Source organism: Eimeria necatrix, genomic scaffold, assembly GCF_000499385.1.
Source record: "Eimeria necatrix Houghton genomic scaffold, Enh_scaff108, whole genome shotgun sequence".
Lineage (NCBI taxonomy): Eukaryota > Apicomplexa > Conoidasida > Eucoccidiorida > Eimeriidae > Eimeria > Eimeria necatrix.
In genome coordinates this window covers 64,564-77,554 of record NW_013654845.1, presented here as the reverse complement: position 1 = coordinate 77,554, position 12,991 = coordinate 64,564, and the positions used below count along the sequence as shown (strand labels likewise).

The 12,991-nt window shown below is 42.1% G+C and overlaps 1 protein-coding gene across 1 annotated transcript; it reads right to left on the bottom strand.

The window, feature by feature from the left end:
* Positions 1–9,196: 9,196 nt before the first annotated feature.
* ENH_00002900 (RRM domain-containing protein, putative) lies at positions 9,197–10,667 on the bottom strand (the record flags this gene model as incomplete). Its single annotated transcript, XM_013583984.1, has 3 exons — positions 9,197–9,308; positions 10,080–10,276; positions 10,578–10,667. 3 exons carry the CDS (start codon positions 10,665–10,667, stop codon positions 9,197–9,199), a joined length of 399 nt encoding a protein of 132 aa, XP_013439438.1.
* Positions 10,668–12,991: the final 2,324 nt, after the last annotated feature.

Here is a 12,991-nt window from a genome sequence, read left to right as displayed (position 1 = left end):
TACTTATTATTTATTTACTCGTTTATTTATTTATCATTTATTTATTATTTTATTAATTAATTTATTTATTTATTCACTTATTATTTATTTACTCGTTTATTTATTTATTATTTATTTTTTTTAAAATTAATTTATTTATTTATTTTAAATTAAAAATTAATTTCTGTTTCTGCTTCTTCAGGTGTATGGCCGGCGAAGACTTTGGCTGCGTAGAAAATCAGAAAAAAAAAATTTATTTTTTTTTCCAATTAAATATTTCTATTTCTTCTTTTGCAAAAAAGTATTTTATTTTATTTTATTTTGTTTTATTCTGTTTTATTTTATTTTATTTTAAGTTTGTTTCTTTTTATTTTATTCATTTAAATATTTCTATTTCTGCTTTTGCAAAAAAGTATTTTATTGTATTTTTATTTTATTTTAAATTTGTTTTATTCCTTTCATTTTATTCATTTAAATATTTCTATTTCTTCTTTCGCAAAAATGTTTGTGAATTAGTTTTATTTTATTTCATTTTATTTTAAATTCATTTTATCCTTCCTATTTTATTTTTCAATTTCTTTTATTCTTTTTGTTTCTCTAAATTTAATTTATTCCTTTTGTTTTACTTTCAAGTTGAATTATTGTTTATTCTTTTTGTCAATTAATTTTATTTTCTTTTCTTTCTTTTTATCAAAACAAATTTTCTTTTTCTTTTTTTCATTTTTTCGCCAATTTGCTATTTTTCGTTTTTCCTATTCCTCTTTTTTTTCTTTTTTTCTTTTTTCTTTTTTTCTCTTTTCTTTTTTCTTTTCTCTTTTTTGTTTTTAATTTGTTTCTTCTTTTCTTTCTTTTTCTCTTTTCTTTCTTTTTGCCCTTCCATTTCCTCTTTTCTTCATTTTCAAAACTTGAAAGGGGGGCCCCCGGGGGGCCCCTCGGGGGCCCCCAGGGGGCCCCCGGGGGCCCCCTGGGGGCTTCCCGGGGGCTTTTGAGTTTCCTTTTTTGGTCATTTTTGTCTAATTTAAATCTCTTTTTGATCTGCAGATATATTTGTTTTTGTTTTCTTTCATCTCTTCTCGAAATCTGTTGTTGTTTTTTCTTTTTTAATTCTTTTTATTTCTTTTTCTTTTCGGGGGGCCCCCGGGGGCCCCCAAAAGTACCCTCGGATTAGTTTTGGGGTTTGTTTGTTTGCATGCAGATGGGGCTTTGAGAGTTGCGGCATTCGAGTGCTTCGAATAGACCCTGTGGAAAGTCTTTTTAGTTTTATTTGTTCTTCAAACAACAACATCCAAAGGCACCAAACCCTAAACCCTAAACCCTAAACCCTAAACCCTAAACCCTTGCAGTTGATATTTTCGTTCTTTGAAGTCCATTTGCTGCCAATCTGGCCACCATCCATCTTTGCAATTATCTTTTTAACTTTCTTTTGAATTATATTTGAATTAAATTTCAATTAATTGCATTTTAAATCATTTATTTATTTGTTTTTCACTTCTGCAGAATCACACAAATGGTCAAACAGCTCAGACACAAACTGGGCCAACAAATAGCAAAGGGTACTGCAGATGGGGGGCCCCCGGGGGGCCCCCTTTTAACTTGGTTTTCCTTTCCGAGTGTTTCATCTCTTGCTGCTTCTTCTGAAGAAGAACTCCGCAAATTGGGTAATTCCAAAACTTCTTTTAAAAGACCCAAACCAGCCCTCCAGGGGGCCCCAAGGGGGCCCCACAGCGACCCAAATCGACTTCTCAGGGGCCCCCGGGGGGCCCCTGGGGCCCCCTGTGGGGCCCCCTGTGGGGCCCCCTGTGGGGCCCCCTGTGGGGCTCCTTATGGAGTATACCCACAGGGGCCCCCACAGGGGCCCCCACAGGGGCCCCCACAGGGGCCCCCACAGGGGCCCCCACAGGGGCCCCCAAAGGAGCCCCCCAGGGGCCCCCACAGGGGCCCCCACAGGGGCCCCCACAGGGGCCCCCAAAGGGGCCCCCAAAGGTGCCCCCACAGGGGCTCTTGGGGGCCTCAGAAGGAGGGTGTGTGGGGGGCCCCCCAGAGCCCCTCTGTGGGTCCTTGGGGGCCCCCGCTGGTCCGCGTTGCGGGGCCTTGTGGCTAGGAGCCCCCCGAAGGCCAAACCCCAAACCCTAAACCCTAAACCCTAAACCCTAAACCCTAGCGCTGCGTGTGGGGCCCGCAGGCCTGGGCTACCGCGCCCGCTTCGTGCACGAAACTGCCGTGCAGCTGCAGCAGCTGGGGGGCCCCCCTTACTTGCATGCACTTGTTTGGCCCCACGCCCAGCCCGAGGGGCCCCCCTACTCCAGTCTCAAAAGGGCCACTCAGGAGCTCATGCAGTTTCCGTAAGACTTAGGGGCCCTCGGGGGCCCCTAGGGGCCCCCTGGGGCCCCCAGGGGCCCCTGGGGGCCCCTCAGGGGCTCCAGGGGACCCCAGGGGCCCCTGGGGGCCCCCAAAAGGCCTCCATGGGGCCCCCGGGGGCCCCCTAGGGGCCCCCAAAGGGCTCCAAAGGGCCTTCGAGGGGCCCCCAAGGGGCCCCCTGGGGGGCCCCTTGGGGGCCCCTTGAAGGGACATGCACGCTGAGAGGGCTGCTGGGGGCCCCAGGGGAGGGTTTGTTTTTGTTAGTTGGGGTTGGAGTTCAGTTGAGGGTTTGGGGGCTAGGGTTTAGGGTTTGGCGTTAACTTAGGGTTTAGGGTTTAGGGTTTAGGGTTTGGGGCTTAGTCTTTCGGTTATCCTTTTTCGTCTTCACTTTTTCTCGCCCCCGACTCATCCCCCCCGTTTCACGCCCCATGCTGCAGCCTCCAGGCTTCAGGCTCTAGGGTTTAGGGTTTAGGGTTTAGGGTTTAGGGTTTAGGGTTTAGGGTTTAGGGTTGGGGTTTGGGTGTGGGTTGGGGTTTGGGTGTGGGTTGGGGTTTGGGTTTGGGTTGAGGGTTTAGGGTTTGGGGTGAAGGGTTTAGGGTTTAGGGTTTAGGGTTTAGGTTTAGGGCTTGGGGTTTAGGCTCTAGGGTTTAGGGTTTAGGGTTTAGGGTTTGTCTTTTGTGTTTTCGCCTCTCTGCATTTGTTTTTGTCTCAAATTATATAAGTAGTCGAATTAAATGGATTTTTGATTTTGTTTTGTTTTATTTGTTTAAGTTTTATTTGTTTGCATTTGTATATTATTACTTGTAATTTAAATTAATTATTTATTTAAACAATTAATCTTAATTAATTATTTAAATAATTAATTTAAATTAATTGTTCAAATAATTAATTTAAATTAATTATTTCATTTGTCTATTTTGATTCGTTTGGCTTCAGGCAGGAATAGCGGCGCTGCAGCGCAGCAAGACAGCAGCAGCAGCAGCAGCAGCAGCAGCAGCAGCTGCAGCAGCAGCAGAGGGGGCTTCAGCAGCAAAACCCTAAACCCTAATTCAGTGTCTCCCCAGCTCTACGAAACCCTCCAGCGTTTTCAGCAGTCGAAATACGGGCCTTTGGCGGGCTGGGCACAGGCTTTCTATTTCGTGAAAGCTGTGCAAACCCCCAAACCCTAAACCCTAAACCCTAAACCCTAAACCCTAAACCCTAAACCCTCATTGGGGGAATAACACGCATGACAGCGATAAAGGCGCTTCTAACGCCTTCTCTACACCTCATAAAAGCACTGCCATTCGGTTTACGGTCTAGGGTTTAGGGTTTAGGGTTTAGGGTTTAGGGTTTCGGGCTTGGGGTTTAGGGTTTAGGGTTCACGCCTGAGGGTTTGGGTTTGGAGTTATGTCTCATGGCTCACTGCTGCCTTTGGCGGACTTTCAGGTTAGGCCAGCTAGCTATGTAGCTAGCTAGATATTTAGCTAACTAACTATTTAGCTAGCTAGATATTTAGCTAACTAACTATTTAGCTAGCTAGCTATTCAGCTAGCTAGCTTTTTAGCTAGCTAGCTATTTAGCTAGCTAGCTAACTGGCAAGCTAGCAGGTTGGGCAGCTAGGCAGCATTCTAGCTAGCTATCCGATCGGGCAGCTAGCTGCCCAATCGGCTAGCTAGCTGATTACGTGACTAGCTAGCTATTTAGCTAGCTGGTTACTTGCTCGGGCAGCTAGCTAGCTGCTTGAGCTGGCTGAAGGGCTAACCATTTGGTTAGCTAACTGGCTAGCTAGCTAGCTAGCTAGCTAGCTGGCCAGCTAGCTGGCTAGCAAGCAGGCTAGCTAGCCAGGGGTTCAGCCAGGCTGGCTAGCGAACTGGCTCGGAGTCACTGCTGTGGGGCTGAGGTGTACGTACACCTCACCAGAACTCCAGTTGGAACTACTGAATCGAATAAAAGCAATTTAGAAAACAGAATTATTTAAAATATGAATTATAAATTAAATTAATGTTTCTAATTGCATCTGTAATTGCAATTAGAATTATTAATTTAATTTATAACAGTTTTCCCCCGCTGTTTATGTGGGGGCCCCCCAGCGGTGAGCCCCCAAGTGCCCCACTTGGGCTGTTTTTGATTTCTTTTCTTTTCCTTTTAACTTCAAATCTTTGAAATAATTAAAAGAAATAAAAACGAAATATATTTTAGACAATTAAAGTGGAAAAGGAAGCAGCAGAGTCGAGAAGCGACAGACAGGAACGAGCCCGCAGCCACTGGACCAGCGGACACCGGCGGCCTGGTGGCCGTGCAGGGGGAAATTAGCATTATTTTTCTTTCTTTTTTCGAAATAATGGAACAACAAGCGTTTTAGTATTCAAATAAATCCAAAATTAAACAAAAGCGCTAATTTTAAAGGCCGTTTGAGGCTGCTGGGGCTCGAGTGCCTGCAGCAGCTGTACGTACAGCAGCAGGGCTGGTCCTTGGGTGTCTCGGCAGCTCTGCCGATACACCGCGTCGATCCTGCACCTCCAGGCCGTTCATTTCTTCTTTTTTTCTTTTTTAATTTGTTTGAAAGAGCCTTTTTATTCTTTTCAACTGGAAATGAGGCTTTTTGCGCCAGTTGCAGTACTTGCTGCAGGTCTGGGCGTGGCGAAGGCAGCAGCGCCGAGCTGCCCAGGTGTGCTGCTGGGGGGTCATTTCGGGGCTTTTGCGGGACAATAAGTTGCATTTAAACGCATTTAAATGAATTAAATGAATTAAAATGAATTAAAATGAATTAAAAAGAATTAAAATGAATTAAAATGAACTAAAATGACAATTTTGGCGTTTAATGGCGGACAGTGTTGGGGCAGCGACGCGAAAGCCAGTGCTGTCTTTTGTGCTTCTTTTCTGCAGCATTTAATTTATTTTTTATTTTTTATTTTTTATTTTTAATTTAATTTGTTTTCTTTTTTCAATCTCAACTTAAAAAGACTTTTTAAACACTTTTCAATTCGGATCTGCAGCTGCCGCTCTAGCTGCCGTTTGCTCGTGAAATCCGGGCGTATGTACACCTCGCACTTGCTGCTCCCAGCAGCAGCAGCAGCAGCAGCAGCAGCAGCAGCAGCAGCAGCGGCAGCAAGCTGCTGGCCGTTTTTGTTTATGTCTTTAGCCCCTTCTTCCCCCCGCTGCTGCTGTTAAAAGGTCCTTTTGTTTCTTAAAAAAGAAGCAAATATGCAGAAAGCTGCTGCAGTTCTGCTGCAGCAAACTCGCTTTAATGGGGCTGCATGCGTCCGGGGCGGCTTTGCGCAGCAGCAGCAGCAGCAACAGCAGCAGCAGCAGCAGCAGCAGCAGCAGATTGGTCGGGCGGCGAGCAGCGCAGGCTGCTGCTTGAGGCTCGCAGCGGGCGTTGGACGTCCGTGCTGCTGCTGCTGCTGCTGCTGCTGCTGCTGCTGCTGCAGTGCGTGGCTGTTGTGCGTGTTTAATGCTGCTGCTGCTGCTGCTGCTGCATTGTGGCTGTTTGCATGCTTGCCAGTGCTGCTGCAGCGTGGCCATTTGCCGCTGCTGCTGCTGCCGCTGCTGCTGTTGCTGCTGCTGCTGCTGCAGTGTTGCTGTTTGCGTGTTTGCTGCTGCTGCTGCTGCAGCAAGCACCCACTGCATCTGCTCAAATGTCTCGGACTGGCCTTTTGCTGGCAGCAGCAGCAGTGTGGGGCCCCACACTCTCGAAGACCTGGGTGGGTCTTCATTAATTATTAATTAATTAATTAATTAATTAATTAATTAATTAATTAATTAATTAATTAATTAATTAATAATTAAAAGTCGTGTGCTCTTCTATTTGCCTTCTTCGCTGTTGCTGCTGCCGCTGCTGCTGCTGCTGCTGCTGCTGCTGCTGCTGCTACTGCTGCTGCTGCTGCTGCTGCTGCTACTGCTCGTGCTGCTTCTGCTGCTGCTGCCGTGTTTGTTGTTGGTGCTGCTGCTACTTGTGCTGCTGCTACTGGTGCCGCTACTGCTGCTGCGTGTACTGCTTCTATTGCTTCTGCTGCTGCTGCTGCTGCTGCTGCTGCTGCTGCTGCTGCTCTCTTGTTCACTTGCTGCTACCTTAGCACATTATTTATGTGTATTGTCAATTTTGGCTTAGTGTTATCTTTTTGCGTTGCTGCTGTGCTGCTGCTGCGCTGCTGCTGTGCTGCTGCTGTGCTGCTGCTGTGCTGCTGCTGTGCTGCTGCAGCAGCAGCAGCAGCAGCAGGGGTTTCCTGGGACTCTCTGCTGGACGGTTCTTGGGTGCAGCTGAGGACAAGGAGAGAAGCAAACAAAATAACAAAAAGAAAAATAAATAAAATAAATAATAAAATAAATAATAAAATAAATAAAATGTTTAAAGTCCTCAGCCGCAGCACGAGCCAGGAGCTGCACAGAGAGGGGCCTGCTGCTGCTGCTGCTGCTGCAGCAGCAGCAGCAGCAGGTGTTTCCGCTGTCTGCCGAAGAATCCTCAATTCGTAAACCCTAAACCCTAAACCCTAAACCCTAAACCCTAAACCCTAAACCCTAGGCTCAACTTTTTCTGAGCTGTTTGTTGCTGCTTCTTCTTCGTGTGTTCTCTGCTAGATAGGGCCCATGAAACCCTCAGGGTTTAGGGTTTAGGGTTTAGGGTTTAGGGTTTAGGGTTTCATGTGCTGAACCAAATTCAGCGCTTCTTCGAGTCAGCAGCAGCTCTTCTTCTGCTTATTCTCATTAATTATTAATTTTTTAATTTTTGTTTATTTAATTATTTTAGTTAAATAATTATTTTTATTTAATTGTTATTTAATTATTTTAATTAAATAATTATTATTGTTATTTAATTATTTGAATAATTATTGTTATTTAATTGTTATTTAATTATTTTAATTAAATAATTATCATTATTTGTTTTTATTTAATTATTTTATTCATTTTCTTCGCCCGCCCGCCTTAATCATATTTCATCATTTTATTATTTGTCATTTGTTGGTGCTCATTTATTTATTTATTTATTTATTTATTTATCACTATTATTTTATTTATTTATTTATTTATTTATTTGTTTATTTATTTATTTATCACTATTATTTTATTTATTTATTTATTTATTTGTCGCTATTATTTTTATTCATTTATTTGTCGCTATTATTACTTTTATTTATTTATTTGTCACTGTTATTGTTTTCATTTATTTGTCACTATTATTACTTTTATCTATTTGTTTATTTATCGCTGTTATTATTTTTATTTATTTATTTGTCACTATTATTACTTTTATTTATTTGTTTATCACCATTATTACTCTTATTTATTTATTTATTGCGATTATTATTTCTATTTATTTATTTATCACTATTGTTGTTTTTATTTATTTATTTATTTATTTATCTGTTCATTTATTTATCACTGTTGTTGCTTTTATGCATTTATTTATTTTTTATTTGTTCATTATTCTTCATTCGTTTATCAATTTATTTGTTTATCTGTTATTAATGTATTAACCAAATTATTTAATTACTGGTTTATTTATTTATCCATTTATTTGTTAATTTATGTGTTATTTATTTATTATTAATTTGTTTATTATATTTTTGTTTATTTATTATTAATTTATTAATTAATTAATTATTATTTATTTGTTTCTTTTTTTTTCTGTCTTTTTGTTTTTAGGGGATACTTATGAAGAGCTTCGGGCCGGCATTTCTGCTGCTTCTTTAATGCGTCATTTGAATTAATTAAATGAATTAAATCAATTAAATTGAATTAATTTAATTAATTAATTAATTAATTAATTAATTCAATTAATTGTAAACAAGAAGACCAAAAGGATACCCGTTGCACAGCTGCAGTAAGAGTAGGCCTTGCGGCTGCTCCCAGTGTCTAGGGTTTAGGGTTTAGGGTTTAGGGTTTGGCGTGCTGCAGCAGCTGCAGCAGCTGCAGCAGCAGCAGCAGCTGCAGCAGCTGCAGCAGCAGCTGCTGCAGCAGCAGGTGCCACTTGGGATGAAAACAATAAATGGAAAGACAAAAGAGAAGACAAGTCAATTAAAGGGTTTTGGGTCTTTTTGTTTTTTCGAAAAGTTGAAAAACAAAAAAAAGAATGCATGCATGCAGCTGGAGATGATAAATAAATTAAATGCTTCAAATGGTATTTTCTGCATTTCGAAATGCAGAAAGTGCAAATGTAGATAAATGCGAAAAGTCTTTTTATTATTTCAATGCATGCAAGTGGAAATGGCATTTGTTTGTTTTTACACAAGTTCAATGCAGTCCAGATAAATACTTTATTTCACAAAATGCCTTTCCATACATATATATATGTGTATATATATATATGTGTATCTGAATTCTATTTCTGTCTATTTTAAAATAAACAAATATATATATAATATATATATATAATGCATAAATATATATATTGTATATATGTACAATATATAAATATATATATATATATTTATATAGTATTTATTTATATATATTTTTATGTAGTGAAGACGTGCACATATTACGCAAAAATAAAACCTATAAGTATGCGGGTATTTACATATGGCTTGGCGGGGTGAGAGGCGTGAGGATTTTAAGATTTGTTTTGCATTTGAGATGTTCGTTTTGGGGTCTTTTTCTGCATTTTTGCATTTGTATTCTTCGTGTTAGTGTCTCCCACGTTATGTTTCTTTATTTCATCTTTTATTTCATTTAAATATCTGTCTTTTGTCATTTGTAGCTCCCCGCCATTCTGTGGGCTGGGGTGTACGTACACCCCAGCTACGGCACTCGCTTGCGGGCGCCTGCCCCAGCGGGCGCGAGAACTGGACTTATTTTTATTCTTTTTTCGCATTTTATATTTTAATTTTAGTTTTTTAATTTTAATTTTAGTTTTTTAATTGAAAAAGAAGAAGTGGCTCTATCGGTTGTCTCCAATGTAGCGTTTTCGGTCTATTTGCTCGCTGAGCTCTCGGGTGTATAGCCACCCCTGAGGGTCGCCGAGGCTGAAGTCCACGAGCAGCTCCAAATATCTGCACAACAGACCATTTTGAGAATATAATTGCATTTAAATTGACTTTTATTGTTTTAAAATTAATTTAAATGATTAAAATCCGAAAAAATCGAAAAAAACGAAAAAAAGACGACAGGCACACCAGTCGCGACCCCCACCCGAGGTGTACGTACACCGCAGCGCAGCAGCAGCAATGCGTCTTGCAAATGCATTTGTGAAAAACTGTTTTAAATAAACTGTTTTAAATAAATAAGTACATTTACAAATGCATGCAAATAAAGGACTTTAAACATTTCTGCAATCTCGGATTGCTCTCGAAAGTGCATGGGCAGATATGCTCAGGTGTACGTACACCCAAACTGCATGCACATGCAGTTCGAGTGTACGTACACCTGAGCATCTTCTGCGGAGGAACAGATAACTCCACAAATATAAAAATGGCCATTTCTAATAAACGAAAAAAGACTAAGTTTGTTTGCTGCTGCATGCACTTGTAAATAAGTGTGCAGTGCATGCATTTGTACACAAAAATATGTCCATTTTACATGTTAAAAATAATAAATATAATATATTTTATAATTAGTATGTATATATAAAATATATTGTACTATTATAATAAATATGTTTTGAATTTAAGAAATAATTCAAATAAAAAACAAATGCACAAACGCCCGCAGTGGCCCGCCGGGTGTACGTACACCTGAGCCCAGGGGCCTGGAGCCCGGGCCTTCGCCTCTAGGGTTTAGGGTTTAGGGTTTAGGGTTTAGGGTTTAGGGTTTAGGGTTTGGACCTGTTTCCGAGGAACTTGAGGTGTTTTTCTTTTTGGGCCCTCAGAGCCTCCTGGGCGTCTGCGAAAAACACAAAAGCCTCTCCAGAGGGTTTTTTGTCTTTGGTTAAAATCATGAAAATTGAATCTTCAGAAGAGGCCAATTTGTAGCCCTTGAAGAACTCCAACAAGTCCTCCTTCTTCGCCCCAAATGGCAGGCCCTGCCCAGCAGCAGCAGCAGCAGCAGCAGCAGCAGCAGCAGCAACAGCAGCAGCAGCAGCAGCAGCAGCAGCAGCAGCGGCGCGTGCGAAAAGTTGCATGCAAATGTGGCCTTTGCGCTGTAGTTGTGTGCAGATGCGGTTCCGGGGAGAGTGAGCGGCAGTTTTCGAATCCTTTTGGTTTGTTTTGATTTAATTTAATTTAATTTAATTAATTTAATTAATTTTAATTAATTTTAATTAATTTTAATTAATTTTAATGTTTAAAATGCCCCTTTTGCATTTATTCCCCGCGAAAGCTCACCCGGACTCGCAGCCGAGGGGGTCTGTTGCGGTTGTGCAAGATGGACATACACCTGAACGCCTGGAAGTTGTGCGCGGCCGTTTTCGCCATTTTAAACTCTTCAGAAGAATTTAAAACATTTAATTTGATTATATTTTGCAAATTAAAGCATTTAATTCCTTTTCGGAGTCCCCAGAGAGGCCCGGGGGCCCCCGGGGGGCCCCCGAGCGCCGCCCGCGGCAGCAGCATTTCCGGGGGCCCTGCTGCTGTTTCTGCACAAAATTAACGGGGAAAACTCCAAAATGTTGAATTGTTTTATTTAATTTATTCTTTTATTCAAATTTAATTCATTTAAAACCCTTTTAGTCCACTCACAAGCCCCAGCAGCTCCTCGTGGTGCATGCAGCCCCACTGGGAGTTCAAACGCTTAAGACAAAATCCTTCAATAGAGAGAATGACGTCATTTGAATAAGGCAGATGTTCTCAACTTATTTATTTATTTATTTATTTATTTAAATATTTATTTATTTATTTATTTATTTATTTATTTATTTATTTATTTACTTACTTACTTACTTATTTATTTATTTATTTATATTTTTCATTTTTATGTTTCCCAGCAGCACCAGCTTCAATTTGGACCCCACTAGAGCTGCACACTTTGCTGCTGTTGCCTAACCAATAATGGACTGCGCCAACGGGCGTCCCTAGAAGTGCTATTAGGCAGTAGCTAGCTAGCTAGCCAGCTAAGTAACTAGCGAAGTAGCTAGCTAAGTAGCTAGCTAACTAGCTACCTAAGTAGCTAACTAGCTAGCAAAGTAGCTAGCTAACTAGCTAGCTAAGTAACTAGAAAACTAGCTAGCAAAGTAACTAGCTAAGTATCCAGCTAAGTAGCTAGCTAAGTAGCTAGCTAAGTAGCTAGCAGCGCGAATTTTCTTCCACTTTTGCTTCTGCAGCAGTCCCCAGTCCCTTGTTCAAGTCTGGTAATCTTCTAAATGAGTTTAGACTTCCAACTTGAGAATTCGTGAAAAAATGCCAGACTTGGTGAACTGCAAAGTCCGGGTAAGGTTTTTTCTGGAGCGCGCAGAAGTTCCAAAAGGGAGAAGGAACAAATGGCCCTCTTGGGAGATTGAAGAAGAAGAAAATAACACAAGACAGAAACAGCTACAACACTGTGCGCAGCTAGTTGCGTTATTAGAGTTACTTTAGAACAGCAGCAGCAGCAGCAGCAGCCTGAAGCGGCTGAGGGCAAACGTCCAGCAAAAGAGTCAGATTGCTTCTGGATTTCGGTGGGTATTTTCTGGCCAAAAATGTCCCAACCAGAAACGCATGCGTAGGAAAAGTGCTTCCTGGCTAAAACACCAAAGTTGCAAAAAAGAAATTTCTCGGACTTGACGCTGCAGCAGCGCCGCAGCTCTGAGGCCCCGTGAGAGGCCTTTCAGCAGCAAAGACAAAAAGGGCTTATTCATTTCTAAACAAATTTAAACGACCCCGCATGGGGGTTCTAGCGGGGGCCCTAGGGGGCCCACAGGGGCCCCAAAGGCCCTCTACGGGACCCAAATGGCCACAGGGTGGGCCCTGAAGACCCTAGAAGGGGCCTTAAGGGTCCTTCGGGGGGCCCTACGAGGCCCAGAGGGGGCCCTAGGGGTCTCATATGGAACGGTGAAGGTTTTCAACGGGGCCATAGGGGCCCCAGCTGGGGCCCTAAAGGTCGTAGAGAGCTTCATTTGTCCTCGAGAGTCCTACGAGCTCTTGGAGGGGGCGCCACGGGCCTTACAGGGGGCCTTAGGGGCCCCCCATAAGGCCCGGGGGCCCACAGGGTCTTAGGGGCCCCTAGGGGCCTCTAGTTTGCAATATTTAAAAAGAAGTGCTCAGCATTACAGTGTAGCCCAGAAACAGCCTCAGGGGCCCCCCAGTTCAAAATTTGGGGCAGAAGCTTTAAGTAAAAGTAATTGCTCTCTAAAGAGAAATAAGTCTTTTCTCTAAATTTAAACCAAATTGGGGGCTGGCAAGAGAAGAATTTGAAGCAGCCTCAGGCAAACTCCTTGGGGTCTGCTTTTTGCAGACGCATGCATGCAAACGGGACTCGTTTTTTGCAAGATATACATTTTTAATATTTTCAAAACCACGCCAAACGGGCTTCAAATGGCCAGCCATTGCTTCGAGTTAACTCGCCTCTTGCCACTGCCATTCTTCTTTTAGAAGAATGGCATTTGTCCTCGGCTTTTGGCTAAGAGCAAGTTCTTCGGAGCCACCACATTTGCTGCTGCTTTTCCTGGTTGCTGATTTTTAATTCAAGAGGCAAAAGCAGGAAAAGGAGGAAAGCACGGCAGTGGAGCCTGCAGCTCCCACCTGCCTACTCAGCGGGAATATGGCCGTGGACTAAACCCTAAACCCTAAACCCTAAACCCCAAACCCCAAACCCTAAACCCTTG